At 39.9% G+C, this 15246-nt stretch overlaps 1 protein-coding gene across 2 annotated transcripts in view; it reads right to left on the bottom strand.

The window, feature by feature from the left end:
- The window catches only part of PYGO1 (pygopus family PHD finger 1), a 31179-nt gene extending 16451 nt beyond the window's left edge, over positions 1-14728 (bottom strand). For both annotated transcript variants that reach the window (XR_007153284.1, XM_047864080.1), the window contains exon 1: positions 14537-14728. Coding sequence is in view for 1 of the 2 variants with exons in the window: in XM_047864080.1 (XP_047720036.1) it covers positions 14537-14585 (49 nt within the window). In the remaining variant the exon portion in view is untranslated. The remainder of the gene's footprint in view (positions 1-14536) is intronic.
- Between the last annotated feature and the right edge of the window lie 518 nt (positions 14729-15246).

The following is a 15246-nucleotide window of genomic DNA, read 5'->3' as shown; positions in this document are numbered from 1 at the left end:
GTAGAGGATGCAGAAGAATGGATCAGTAATCTAGAAGACAGGTTAATGGAAAGCACCTAAGATGAATAGCAAAAAGAAAAAACAAACAAACAAAAAATGAAGATAGGTTAAAGGATCTCTTGGGCAACATCAAGTGAACAAACATTTGCATTATAGGGGTCCCCAAAGGAGAAGAGAGAGAAAAAGGGCAGAAAGCTTATTTGAAGAAATAAGAGTTGAAAACTTCCCTAAACTAGGGAAGGAAACAGGCATCCAGGTTCAGGAATCATACAGAATGCTTAACAAGATAAACCCAAGGAGATCCACACAATGACATATAATAATTAAAATGTCAAAGGTTAAAGATAGAGAATTTTAAAAGCAGCAATAGAAGTGAAAATGGTTACACACAAAGGAAATACCACAAGCTATCAGCTGATTTTTCAGCAGAAATTTTGCATGCTAGAAGAGAGTGGCATGATATATTCAAAGTACTGAAAGGAAAAAAAACCTACAACCAAGAATACTCTAGCCAGCAAGACTATCATTCAGAATTGAAGGAGAGACAAACAAAAGTTAAAGGAGTTGATCACCACTAAACTAGCCTTCTAAAAGATGTTAAAGTAGTAAAATCAATAGCATCTTAATTAGTTAAGAGGACTCACAGAATAAAAAGATGTAAAATATAAAAACATATACGTAAAATGGGGACGGGGGAATAAAAATGAAGTTCTTTTATAAAATGTGTTTGTATTCAAGGCGTCTGGGTGGCTCAGTTGGTTGGGCGTCTGACTTTGGCTCAGGTCCTGATCTCATGGTCCATGAGTTCGAGCCCTGCGTCGGGCTCTGTGCTGACAGCTCGGAGCCTGGAGCCTGTTTCGGATTCTGTGTGTGTGTCTCTCTCTCTGACCCTCACCCGTTCATGCTGTCTCTCTCTGTCTCAAAAATAAATAAACGTTAAAAAAAAAATTAAAAAAATTTAAAAAATGTGTTTGTATTTAACTGACCATGAAATTATTATAGACTACTATATTCTTAGGATGTTATTTATGGACCTCATGGTAACCACAAACCAAAAACCTATAATAGATAAACCAAAAATAAAGAGAAAGAAAGCCAAGTATGACACTGAAGAAAGTCCTCATCACAAGGAAAGAGCAAGAGAAAAAGGAATAAAAAAAACTACAAAAACAACCAGAAAACAATTAACAAAATGGTAGTAAGTATATACTTACAAAACTGTATGTAAATGGTCTAAATACTCCAACAAAAAGACACAGGATAATGGAGTGGATTTAAAAAACAAGACCCTTCTATACGCTGCCTACAAAAGACTCATTTCAGACCTAAAGATACATACAGATTGAAAGTGAAGGGATAGAAAATTAATATTCCAAGCAAATGAAAGCAAAACAAATAAACAAAAAACAGACTTTAAAACAAAGACTGTAACAAAGAACAAAGAGGGGCATTACATAATGACAAAGGACTAATGACAAATTGCATAATGATAAATGATAACTGCAAATATCTATGCGCCCAATATTAGAGCACCTAAATAAGACAAATATTAAAAGGGATAAACTGACAGTAATATAATAATAGTAGGGGACTTTAATACCCCACTTGTATCAATGTATAGATCATCAAGGCAGAAAATTAATAAGGAAACAGTGTCTTTGAACAATACATTAGACCAGATGGACTTAAAGATATATACAAAACATTCCATCCAAAATAACAGAACACACATTCTTTTCAGGGTACAGGGAACATTCACGAGAATAGGTCACATATTAGGCCACAAAACAAGTCTCAATAAATTTAAGAAGACTGAAATCATATCAAGTATCATTTTCAACGACAGTATGAAACTAGTTATCAACTACAAGGAAAAAAAAAACTGGAAAAAGCACAAACATGTGGCAGCTAAACAACATGCTACTAAACAACTAATGGGTCAATGAAGAAATCAAAGAGGAAATAAAAAATACATGGAGCCCAATGGAAATGAAAACATAATGATCCAAAATCCTGGGGACACAGCAAGAGCAGTTCTAAGAAAAGAAATTTATATGGATACAGGCCTACCTCAAGAAATAAGGAAAATCTCAAATAAACAATCTAACCTTATAACCAAAGAGACTGAAAAGAGAAGAACAAACAAATCCCAAACTTAGTACAAGGAATGAAGTAATAAAGATCAGAATGGAAATAAAAATGAAATGGAGGCCAAAAGGAAAGATCAATGAAACCTAGAGCTGGTTCTCTGAAAACATAAAGCTTACAAAACTTTAGCTAGACTCATCAAAAACAAAACTAAAAAAACAAAACAAAAAAAACCCAAAAAACAAACAAAAAAGAGAACATCCAAATAAACAAAATCAGAAATGAAAGACGAGAAGTAACAACCAATACCACAGAAATATAAGGAATTATAAGAGACTACTACAAAAAATTATATGCCAACAAGCTGGACAACCTAGAAGAAATAGATGTTTCCAGAAACTTCCAATCTTCCAAAACTGAATCAAAAGAAACAGAAAATCTGAACACATACCAATTATTAACAATGAAATTGAACTGGTAATCAAAAAACTCCCAAAACACAAAGACCAGGACCAGATGAATTCACAGATGAATTCTACCACATACTTACAGAAGAGTTAACACCTATTCTCCTCACACTATTCCAAAAAATAGAAGAAGGATAGTTTCCAAATACATTCTAAAAGTCCAGCATCATCCTGACACCAACACCAAATACAGTACTAAAGAAACCAAGAAACAACTGCAGACCAATATCACCAATGAACACAGATGCAAAATATTAGTAAACTGCATTCAAACACATTGAAAGGATCACTTACCACCATCAACTGGGATTTGTTCTGGGGATGCAAAGATGGTTCAACATCTGCAAAGCAATCAACATGATACACCACACTAACAAAATGAAGGGTCAAAACCACATGATCATCTCAACAGATGCAGAAACAACATTTGACAAAATTCAACATTTGTTCATGATAAAAACCTTCAACAAAGTGGGTTTAGAGGGAACATAACTCAAAATAATAAAGACCACACATAACAAACCCAAAGCTAACATCATACTCAAAGGTGAAAAACTGAGAGCTTTTCCTCTAAGATCAGGAAAAAGACAGGGAGGTCCATGCTCAGTGCTTTTATTCACCATTGTACTGGACGTCCCAGCCATAGCAGCCAGACAAGAAAAAGACATAAAAGGCATCCAAACTGGTAAGGAAGAAGTTACACCATCACTATTTGCAGAAAACATGTGATACTATACATAGAAAACCTTGAAAGACTCCACCAAAAAACTATTCGAAGTAATAGATGAATTCAGTAAAGTTGCAAGATACAAAATTAACACTCAGAAATCAGTTGTGTTCCTATAAACTAGTAACAATTTAGCAGAAAGAGAAATGAAGAAAACAATTCCATTTATAATTATACCAAAAAGAGTAAAACACCAGGAGTAGATCCAATCAAGGAGGTGAAAGACCTTTACTCTGCAAACTATGAAAACACACTGTTGAAAAAAATTGAAGATGACACAAACAATTGGAAAGATATTCCATGCTCATGGAATGAAGGCTTAACATTGTTACAATGTCCATATTGCCCAAAGCCATCAACAGATTCAATGCAATCCCTATCAAATGCCAATAGCATTCATTTTTCAGAGAACTAGAATAATTCCAAAGTTTGTATGGAATCACAAAAGACCCCAAAGAGCTGAGCAATCTTGAGTAACAACAAAGCTGGAGGTATCATAATCCCAGATTTCAAGCTAAACCACAATAGCTGTAGTAATAAAAACAATATGGTACTAGCATCAAAATAGACACATAGATCAAAAGAACAAAATAGAAAGCCTAGAAATAAACCCATGCTAATATGGCCAATTAATCTACACAGGACATAAGAATACATAATGGCAAAACGATAGGCTCTTCAATAAACAGGGCTGGGAAAACTGCACAGCTACATGAAAAATAATGAAATGGGACCACTTTCTCACACTATACACGAAAACTAACTTAAAATGGATTAAAGACCTAAATGTGAGACCTAAACCTACAAAACTCCTAAAAGAAAATAGGCAGCAATTTCTCTGTAGCCACAGCAACATCTTTCTAGATATGTCTCCTAAAGCAAGGGAAACAAAAGCAAGAATAAACTATTGGGACTTAACACACAAAAAAGCTTTTGCACAGTGCAGGAAACCATCAACAAAAGGAAAAGAAAACCTGCTGAATGGGAGAAGATATATATAATGATTTATTCCATAAGGGTTCAATATCTAAAATACATAAAACACTTATACAACTCAACACTATTAAACCAAATAACCCAATTAAAAAATGGGCAGAATACAAAAATGTTTTTTCAGAGGAGACATACAGACAGCCAACAGACCATGAAAAGATGCTCTACATCACTAATAATCAGAAAACTGCAAATCAAAACCACAATGAGATATCACCTTACACTTGTCAGAATGGTTAATATCAAAGAGACAAGAAATAGTAAGTGCCAGTGAGGATGTGGAGAAAAAAAGAACTCTTGGGCCCTGCTACTGGCTGTGCAAATTGGTGCAGCCACTGTGGAAAACACTATGGAGGTTTCTCAAATATTTAAAAATAGAAATACCACAGGATCCAGTAATTCCACTACTGAATGTTTACTCAAAGAAAACAAACACTAATTCTAAAAGACATATGCACCCCTAGGTTTATTGCACCATTATTTACCAAGATATGGGAGCAACTTAAGTGTCTAATGCTGGAGGAACGGATAAAGAAGATGGGATACAAACACACATGTGCACACACAGTGGAATATTACTCAGCAATAAAAAAGAATGAGAGCTTGCCATTTAGGACAGCACATATGGACCTAGAGGGCTTTATGCTAAATGAAATAAGCCAGACAGAAAAAGGCAAATAACCACATTATTTCAATGGACCTAGAGGGCTTTATGCTAAGTGACATAAGCCTGACAGAAAAAGGCAAATACCACGTGATTTCATTTGTATGTGGAATTTAAGAAAACAAACAAACAATAAAAGCAGAAACAGACCCACAAATACAGAGAACTAGTGGTTGGCAGAGGGGAGGGGGATGGGGGGAAAGGAAAAGTGGATGAATGGGAGTGGGAGATACAGGCTTCTAGTTATGGAATGAATAAGGGGGATGAAGTTACAGCATAGGGAATACAAGAAAAAATATCGTAATAGCATTGTATGGTGACAGAAGGTAGCTATACTTGTGGTGAACACAGTATAATGTATACAGCTGTCAAATTACTATGCTGTACACCTGAAACTAATCTAACACTGTTGCCAACTATACTTCAAAAATGTTTTTTACGTATTTTATAATTTTCTCCTTCAAAAACAGATATGCTTCAAGAGTAGTTCAAATAAGAATGCATTCTAATATATGTGTATATTGGTTTAAGTACATATACTATGCTGATTAAATGACACAAACCAAGTCTGTCCTTCCCAAAATTTACATGTTGAAATCCTAATCCCCACTTTGATGGTACTTGGTGGTGGGGCCTTTGGAAGGTGATTAGGTCATGAGGGCAGAACCTCTGCCCTCTAGGATGAATGGAATTAATGTCCTTATGAAATAGACCTCAAAGAGCTCCTTTGGTCCTTACATGTTATAACACAATGAGAAGACTGCCAAGGAAATAGGCCCTCACCAGATACAGAATCTGCTGGCACGTTGATCTTGGACTTTCTAGCCTCCAGAATTGTGCCAAATAAATTGCTATTGTTTATAAGCCACTCAGTCTATGGTATTCTGTTACAGCAGCTTGAACTAAGGCAGTGTTTAACATAATGCCTGGCACATGGGGACCCTCAAATACTAGTTTTCATTTTGCTTTCCTTTATTTTTTTAAGTTTATTTATTTTTGAGAGAGAGAGAGAGCAGGGGAGGGTCAGGGAAAAAAAGAGAGAGAGAATCCCAAGCAGGCTCCAGAACATCAACATGGAGCCTGATTAGGGGCTTGAACCCATGAACCATGAGATCATGATCTGAAGAGAAACCAAGAGTCAGACACTTAACCGACTGAGCCACCGAGGTGCCCCCATTTTGCTTTCCTTTAGACTAAACTATACCATAAGCTCACTTCACTTCAATTTCTACAGTATTTAATAACCTATCAAAATATCTAATATCCAGCATTATCAACACATTCAGTGGACAATATCAGTTTTTCATAACAGCAAAGAAGTCTGGGATGTAATGTCAGTTTATTCTATCATTTACTATGGATGTGAACATCTCAGCTAACAGCTTTACCTTCACCTGCAACATGTACTTCTGTAATACTAGTCTCTACCATGGAATGACAATATTAGGAATTAAGATGTGAAAATAGTATTATAAGACTTTCTCATGCATTTGGTGAAATAGCCTTATATGACTGGAATGAAAGTACCATTATACCCTTTGTGATGCCCAGATCCTGGCATCTTAACCTGAGCATGTAATAAATATTAAATTCTGAAAACCCTCAACATCTGTGATTTAAGATTTTACATATTGTGGTTCTTGTACCAACTGTTCTCCCCAAACTAACGATCTTTTTATTGCTGAGGTGCATGAGTTCTAAAGTTGCTAACAAATGTAAAGCTTAGGAGGGTGGGTAAATGGCATTTGTGTACAAAGCTGACTCTATACAATAATGCCGCTAATAATAAACTTATTTTATTAACAAAGTGAACCAAATTTTTAAATTAAAAAATTCAGGAAAAATGGTGAACAAAAATGCAAATATTCATAAAAAATCATGTAATAAACAGTTTGTATATGTCCTTTTTGGCAAAATTATAAAATCTGAAGGGTTTCTGCTTTTTTAATTTTTCTTTTGGTTCAGTCTTCCCTGTAAAGGGGGAGAACCTTCATTTCTGTTGAGTTCATACCCACTCCCAATCAAAACAAGAAAAGATATGCTGTCAGTCTTTTACTTATTGATTAAATATACCTAAAAGTGAGTGCTGATCACATTACTTATATTTTAGAATGTATATTTTAGAATGTATATTCTAGTTCTGATTTTAAAAGTAAACAGATAAAAGTGAACCAGGCAAGGTTTAAAGTGCTTTATGTATATTAACACATTTAATCCTTTAAACAACTCTGTATTTAAATCCTTTAAATAACTCTGTAACCAGTGTTATCCTCATTTTACAGGAAACTGATGCACAGAGTTTAAATAACTTGCCAAGGACCACACAGTTAGTAAACAGGAGAAATGGGATAAGAAACCCAGCAGTCAGAGACAAATGCTGTACTAATTCTCAATATTGCTATTAGCATGTCTATGGAGACTGGGAATAGGAAAGGAGACCCAAAATCACTCTTGACCATGCATTAGGGATACCTTGAAGGTAAAGATGACTTAGACCCCTTGAGTTGCCTGGAATAAGAGTGTTAAAGAGAGAATTATTCATCTTCCCAAGAGGTAACTCCTCCACACCTCTGGGGCAAGCAAACTAGGAAGACTAAATTACCTGAATTTACTGAAACCTCTTTGTTAACATTCATCAAATTAGATTTCAGAAACATCTGTTTATTTAAGTGTAGAAATAAAAACAGCAATTGCTCTCTATAAGGATCCCATAATCTAGAAGAAACAATTTTTCTTCCTTTTTTTGAAACTAAATGTAATGAGATAAATACTATGATGCAGATGAGCACAGGATGTTGAAGGAACATAAGGAAGTCCCATCTAATAATGACTGAAGGAGGAGTATCAGGAAAGACAACCTGGGAATTTTTTTTTTAATTTTTTATATGTTTTTTTAAATTTATTTTTGAGACAGAGAGAGACAGAGCATGAGCAGGGAAGGGGCAGAGAGAGAGGGAGACACAGAATCTGAAGCAGGCTCCAGGCTCTAAGCTGTCAGCACAGAGCCTGACCCAGGGCTCGAACTCACAGACTGTGAGATCATGACCTGAGCTGAAGTCGGATGCTTAACCAACTGAGCCACCCAGGCGCCCCCATCCGGGAGTTTTCAACAGAGCTGATGCCTTGAGGATGAGTATTCTATGAAAGGTGGGAAAAAGAGTGGGCAAGCCTAGCAGAAGGAACAGAATGTGCAAAGAAAGTTTTAAAGGCAAAAGAAACCATTACAACATCTACAGACCTGGAGCACAGGAGAGCATTTCATGGAATATGAAGGTTGGAGAATTAAGGGGTAGGCCTGGACCAAATTAAAAAGGGTCAATACAAGAAGGCTGGATTTTTATCCAGAGACAATGGGGAACCACTAAAGAATTTTACAGGAGCGCCTGCGTGGCTCAGTCGGTTGAGTCTAACATCTTGTGGTTTGTGGGTTTGAGCCCCACGTTGGGCTCTGTGCTGACAGCTAAGAGCCTGGAGCCTGTTTCAGATTCTGTGTCTCCCTATCTCTTTGCCCCTCCCCTACTCACACTCTGTCTCTGTCTCAAAAATAAATAAACATTAAAAAAAATTAATAATTTTACAAAAAGAGTAACATGAATTGTGTTTTGGAGCACTATGGCAATGGAACACAGTGGGTAAGACTTTTAGCCCTAGAGGTCAGCTCTAGTTTTGCCACTTACTAGCTGGGTAAATTTGAATGTGTTACTTAATCACATTCAAATTTACTTAACCTCTCTGAGCATCAGTTCCTCAACTATGAATGATGATAACATCTAACTCAAAGGGTTATTGAGAGGATTAAGTAAGATGATCCATTTAAACCAGTTAACAAACTGCTTGGTAAGTACTCAATAGATAGTAGTTATTTATCACCAGTGGTGATGTGGAAAATGGATTTAGAGGGACAAAACAGGAGGCCAGGAAACCAGTGAGAGCTGCTATGATAGTAATCAAAGAGATAAAATCTGAACTAAAGGAGTGGTTGTGGAAAGGTCAAAGAGATGGTGGATTCAAAACACCATAAGGACACAGATATTCTAGGACTTTGGGACAGTGCTGGGTGGGAGTGGAAGATGGGTTACTGAATAAATGATGTTCACCAAGATAGGGAATGCAGGAGAAAGAGCATACTGGACATCTCGCAGATAGATACCTTTCAATCAACATGTTAAAAACAAAATTCATTTATCTTCCTCTCATAAATCCACTCCTTTTATATTATCTTTATGGTTTTTCTCTTCTACCTCTCAGGCTACTCCTTCACATTCTGCTTTTCAGGGTCATTTTTCCCTTTTGTCTCCTAAATATTAGCATTCCCCAAGTTGCTTTCCTCAGTGCTTTTCTCTTCTCTCTTTTTACTCTGTCGGGTGAGCTATCTATTCCCAAGGCATCAATTAGTATTCACTTGTTTACTGATAACTTCCAGATCTCAATTTCTGGCTCAGACCACTTCCCTCAGTTCCAAACCATGTATATCCACTGTGTACACTGAAACATCCCGAGGGCATACTCACTTTCCTGATAATCTGCCTGGCCCTTATATGTACCAATTAAAAAAACAAAACAACAAAATCCCCCCAAAATCTTTCTTTTAGACTTTCATTGGCTCTTCCCTTCCATTTTGTGAGTACATAAGTTATGTTTCTTCTCCAATCATAACCCAAACCCTCCATATATTCACTCAACATTTTTTTAGTAAAGTCTACTTTTGTACTTTCATGACATTTCTGTGCTATTATCCCAGCCTAAAACACATTCTAACCTCTCCAATGTCACTGCTAACTCAGGTTAAAAACATTTTATCTGGAATGAATGCCTTAACTTCCTTCTTCATCTCTAGATTTGTCTTTCTTCATTCTTTTTTTTTTTCTGTAAGACTATTTCGAATCCTGATGTTATTCCCCTTCTCTCACCTGCAGAGACCTGACTTATGAGAAGGAAGTCTTGTCTGTCTCATCCCCAGCTTCCCACATTGAGTGCCTAGCACATGATACATATTTAAAAACATGTACTGAATGCTTTATTAATGAATTGCCCTCTCTTCTGCTGCCTTTCAGCTTCTTCTCTCTCCCTTTACATTGGGTTCCTCTTTAAGTATACAAATATGCTTAAGCCTTTTTTCAAGGGAAATAAAAAGACACTTTCTCTTGACTTTCTCTCTCTCTAAGCTATTGGCTATGTCTTTCTGTTTACCACCTTCCTTAAGTCACATCTTTATCACTTAATTTTTACTACTTTAACATGTGGTTTTCTCTCAAAAGTGCCTTCTTAAAACCACTGCTGATTTCTTGGACCTTTTTCTAATCACCCATCTACTTTGCTGCTCTTTCTACATAACTTCCACAAGGGAATATTCACTGTTTCTTAAAACTCTTCTCCAGGAGGCATTCCTTGATTTCCTTAAAAAGGGTAGGTTATATGTTCCCTTATTTCCTGTAGATGATCACAGTACTTAAGTTATTCGTAACTGACTACTACTTGTCAGTATCCTGGTCTAAAGATTTCCTGAAGACAGTGTTATGCCTTCTTTTAAAAAAAATTTTTTTTTCAACGTTTGTTTATTTTTGGGACAGAGAGAGACAGAGCATGAACGGGGGAGGGGCAGAGAGAGAGGGAGACACAGAGTCGGAAACAGGCTCCAGGCTCTGAGCCATCAGCCCAGAGCCCGACGCGGGGCTCGAACTCACGGACCGCGAGATCGTGACCTGGCTGAAGTTGGACGCTTAACCGACTGCGCCACCCAGGCACCCCTATGCCTTCTTAATATTCCCACTGTCTGGCACTATGACTGCTCTATAAATATTTGCTGAATACATGAATGGATGTTGTGATCAGATCCACACCCAAGAGTTCTAAGAACACTGCATAATGGGAATGTTGGTTAAAAGTAACATTCTAAGAAAAAAAGGCAGTAAAGTATTATGAGGAGCTATAGACAATCAGAAAGCATAAAGATATGAGTTACTTCATGTATTCACTCATTCATTTATTTGGTATTTACTACAGGGAAAGCAATGAAGGGAGAAACAGAAAGATAACCAAGATATTGTACCTATTTTCATGGATCTTTTTTTCTTTATGTTTGAGAGAGAAAGAGAGAGTGAGAGAGCACGAGCAGGGGAGGGACAGAGAGAGAGGGAGACACAGAATCTGAAGCAGGCTCCAGGCTTTGAGCTATCAGCACAGAGCCTGATGTAGGGCTCGAACCCACAAGCTGTGAGATCATGACCTGAGCCTAAGTTGGACGCTTAACCAACTGAGCCACCCAGGTGCCCCTCTTTTTTTTTTTTTCTTAAAGTTTGTTTATTTTTTGAGAGAGAGCCAGCAGCATGAGCAGGGGAGGGGCAGAGAGAGAGAGAGAGAGAGAGGGAAAGAGAGAAGCCCAAGCAGGACTTGGGGCTCGAACCCAGGAACCTAATCCCATCAACAATTGTGAGATGACTTGAGCCAAAATCAAGACTCTTAACCAACTGAGCCACCTAGGCGTCTCTCTTCGGGGATCTTTCTTAGAATCAAGGGTTGAGGGCTGGGGGAAGGAAAGAACTGGTAAAAAAATAGGAGTAAGACACTTTGCCACTAAATAGCAATTCTGAATCTAATATTAAAATATCAGGACAAGTTTGAAGACCACAAATCAGCTTCCTCGGGTCCATTCACCTTTTCAACCTACGTCTAACAGCAGCAATTCTCAAACCTTAGTGGGCCTAAGGAACACCAGGGGATCTTGTTAAAGATACAGAAAAATTTCCCTGAAATCCTGATTCTGTGGAGCCAAAAACTTACACTTTTTTTATTAAAATTTTTAAATGTTCATTTATTTTTGAGAGAGAGACAGAGTGTGAGCAGGGGAGGTGCAGAGAGAGAAGGAGACACAGAATCCAAAGCAGGCTCCAGGCTCCGAGCTGTCAGCACAGAGCCCGATGCAGGGCTTGAACTCATGGACCACTGAGATCATGACCTGAGCTGAAGTTGGATGCTCAACTGACTGAGCCACCCAGGCGCCCCCTAAAACTCACATTTTTAATAAGCATCCCAGGGGATATGATACTTTTGGTCTAAAGAATATAATACTGTAAAGTCCTTAGTCATTTATGTTGTCATAATTTTGCCACATCTGAGTTCCATCTATCATATTATTTTCTTAATAATTTCTTCAAACTGAAACTCTGGTGTATGTATCTTAGCCTTACCCTAAATGAGAAGTTCTATATCTTGTATTTTTTATAATACCCATGAAATAAATACGTAACTATTTAAAAGTCTGTCTGTATACATGAGTGGATGGGAAACAGTTTAAGAAGCATTGCTCACAGTTTATGTTCTGCAAAGTCCACATCCTGCATGTAGTCTTAGGATATAAATTACAACAAAAAGTTTCAGGGCAGTGAAGTTCAGCAGAACTGGGCTTCAAAAGAGCTCACATAGAAATTCTGGTACCTTTTATAAACTAATCCAAAAATGTTTTTAAAATGAATGTTATAGTCACTACAAAGTGACTTATTATAAAAATCCCTCCTCATATTGACTTTTTATTTTAAAAAGTGCTTTGTCTTTTATTCTGGTACTTAACTCGCAGCATATTCTTGAGCTGACACCTGAGCCAACTCCCAACAGCTAAGGCACCAAACTTAAAACCAGTAGCTGGAACAAAATAAAGATGGATCTGTGTTCTTGACCCACAATAAAATACTCATCCATTTTATTTAAAATTACATTTGATTAAGACTGATAATTGAGTTCAAAGGTATAAACTTGAGAGCCCTCTTTCTTTTCCTTCAACCCCAAAGTCATTTATAATAAAAGGCAAAATAATATGGTAAAAATATCAGAGGAATAATTGTATCTCAGAAAGGTCTATTCCTTAAAGTGTTTGGCCACTCAAAACCACAAACAGAAAAGAAAGCTGAAATAGAAAACCTTCACTCAATGAAAGATTGTGTTTATTAGGCCTTAAAAACAATAATCTGCTTTAAATTACATTTTTGCTTAAATGGCTAAGAAAATCAATCTCTACCTAAATATTCGAGTGATGTATTTTGGATACCACATTGGCACTGTGTCACAATCCAGTTCTAGATGTTTAATCTCTAGTCGCATGGAACAAAAACACAGATGAATGACTGTGGTTCTTGATCTCTACATCACTTAAGTCAACTGCAAAATTTACCTTACTACTTTATAAAGCAGTGATTTATAAAGCACTGTTTGGATGAAAGGACTATTACAATAGCCTCCTAACTAGCTTCCCTGCTTCAGCCCTTGTTCTCTACAGTCTATTCTCCACAGAGCAGCCAGAGAAACCTGTTGAAAACAGAAGTCAGATCACTCTTATCACCCTTTCTGCTCAGCTCATACTATTCACCCTTTGCTCACTCTCTGCCAGTTACCATAACTTCTTTGCAGTTGCTTGAATACACCAGGCAAATTCCAGACCCAGGGCCTTTGCACTTGCTGTTCTTTTTGCTGAGACTGCTCTCGCCACACATATCCATATGGCTCTGGTTTATCACTTCCTTTGGGTCCTGGTTCAAACATCACCTTCCACGTGAGTCCTCTTACACATAATTGAAAACTCTCCATCCTCATATGGATTTTCTAACCACTTTACCTGCTTTGTTTTTCTCCAGAGCACTTACTATGTGGTATTCTATATCTCTATCTTTTGTTTATCATCTGTTTACCCCACAAGTGTGTGAACCCCGGCTGGGTGAAGACTCTTTTTGCTTTGTTCACTGTTGCACCCCAGTGCCAAGAACAGAGCGTAGCTCACAGTATGTGTTCAATAAATATTTGCTTAATGAACAAACAGGGCTATTTCAACTTTGGGTCTTTCAGCCTTAACCCCATTTTGAGCTGGAAATCAGAGCTGCAGGATATCCCCCAAATTTCCCTCCGGCATTTGGCATCTGTGAACTTACACGCATTATCTTTTGTCTGGTACAGCGTTCCCTCCGATTTCTCTCAGATAGTAAGGCAGCACAAAATTTCCTAACTAGGGTGCAAGGAAGAAGCAAACCAATCACGTATAAAATTGATTTTAGGTGATTCGATTCTTACCCATAAGCCAATAAAGAAAATGCCTTTTGAATTTATATAGTGTCTCCTCTTAAACCCAAGAAAAATAAGCTGTATATTTGTTGCCTGTGAGGGTGGGAAGGGGGGCTGGGAGAGACGCGAAGGCCCGGTACACCTTCCTCAAAGCGTCAACTCTTGAGCAGTCTAACTTACTTTTTGGGGGGTGGGCATCGTCCGTGGTCTCTGCCAGGGGGTGGTTTCTTTCTCACCCTTCGAGGTGCCTATTGTGCTGTCTTGCGAATGAGCTGAGGTAGGAGAGCGGGGTACGGAGGGATGCTGAGTGCGGCTTCAACTGCCGCCTAACACAAAGTCGAGGAGGCGAGGGCTCCGCGCGGGTGTCTAGGGGCGAGCGGGCGCGGGGGCTGAGCGCCCGGAACCGCAGCCTCGGCCCCGGGGCGCAGGCGGGACGCGGGCGGCGCGGAGTTAGGCCCGGACAGAGCCCCGTGGCCTCCCAGCGGCCCGGCACGCGGCCCCCGCGCACCGCACTCACCCCGGTCCCCCCAATCCCGCGCCCTTCCCGGTTACCTCGAACTCTCTTCAGCGAAATGGGATCCTTCTCCTGTTCTGCTGACATTACAGACCGCAAAGCATGACTCCCCCCCAGGCCGCGGGAATTCGGTCTCTTTGATGCTGCGGCGGCGGCTCCTCCTCCTCCTCGCGGGGCCGCTGCGGCTGAGAGGCGAGCCTCCGAGCCGAGGCGCGGCCGAGGGCGGCGGGGACGCTGGCCGACTTTGCAAAGTTTGGGAGGAAGACGAGGCCTCCGGGCGGCCGGGCGGCGTGCGGGGGCTGGCGGGGCTCAGCGGCGGCGGCCGGGAGCGCGGCCTGGGGGCGGCCCCCCGCCCGGGGCCGGCATGTGCGGAGGACGAGTGCGCCGCCGCCGCCTCCTCCCACTCCTTCTTCTTCGCCGCCGCCGCCGCCTCGGGAGCCGCTGACAGGGGAGGCAGGAGGCGGGCGGCCGGGCCCTGGCGGCTCACTCACAGCGCCCTCTGAGGAGGAGGTCTGCGCTCTCGCCGCTCCCGAGTCGCAGACACAAAAGCCCCCAGCCTGGAGACGCCTGCAAAACCCGCTCTGGGGCGGGCGAGGGACGTGGCGCGGCCCCGCGGCTTCCCCGCCCTGAGCTCCCCAGCCCCGCGCGGGGACGGACTTCGGGGGGCGGGGGCCGCTGCCTGGTCCCGCGGCGCCTGCCGCCACCGCCGTCTCGCGCTCCGCCTCGGCCCAGCCCCCACGGCCCGCGC

This window comes from Prionailurus viverrinus, chromosome B3 (assembly GCF_022837055.1).
Source record: "Prionailurus viverrinus isolate Anna chromosome B3, UM_Priviv_1.0, whole genome shotgun sequence".
Lineage (NCBI taxonomy): Eukaryota > Metazoa > Chordata > Mammalia > Carnivora > Felidae > Prionailurus > Prionailurus viverrinus.
The sequence above is the reverse complement of the archived record's forward strand: the minus strand, read 5'-3'. Positions and strand labels throughout refer to the sequence as shown.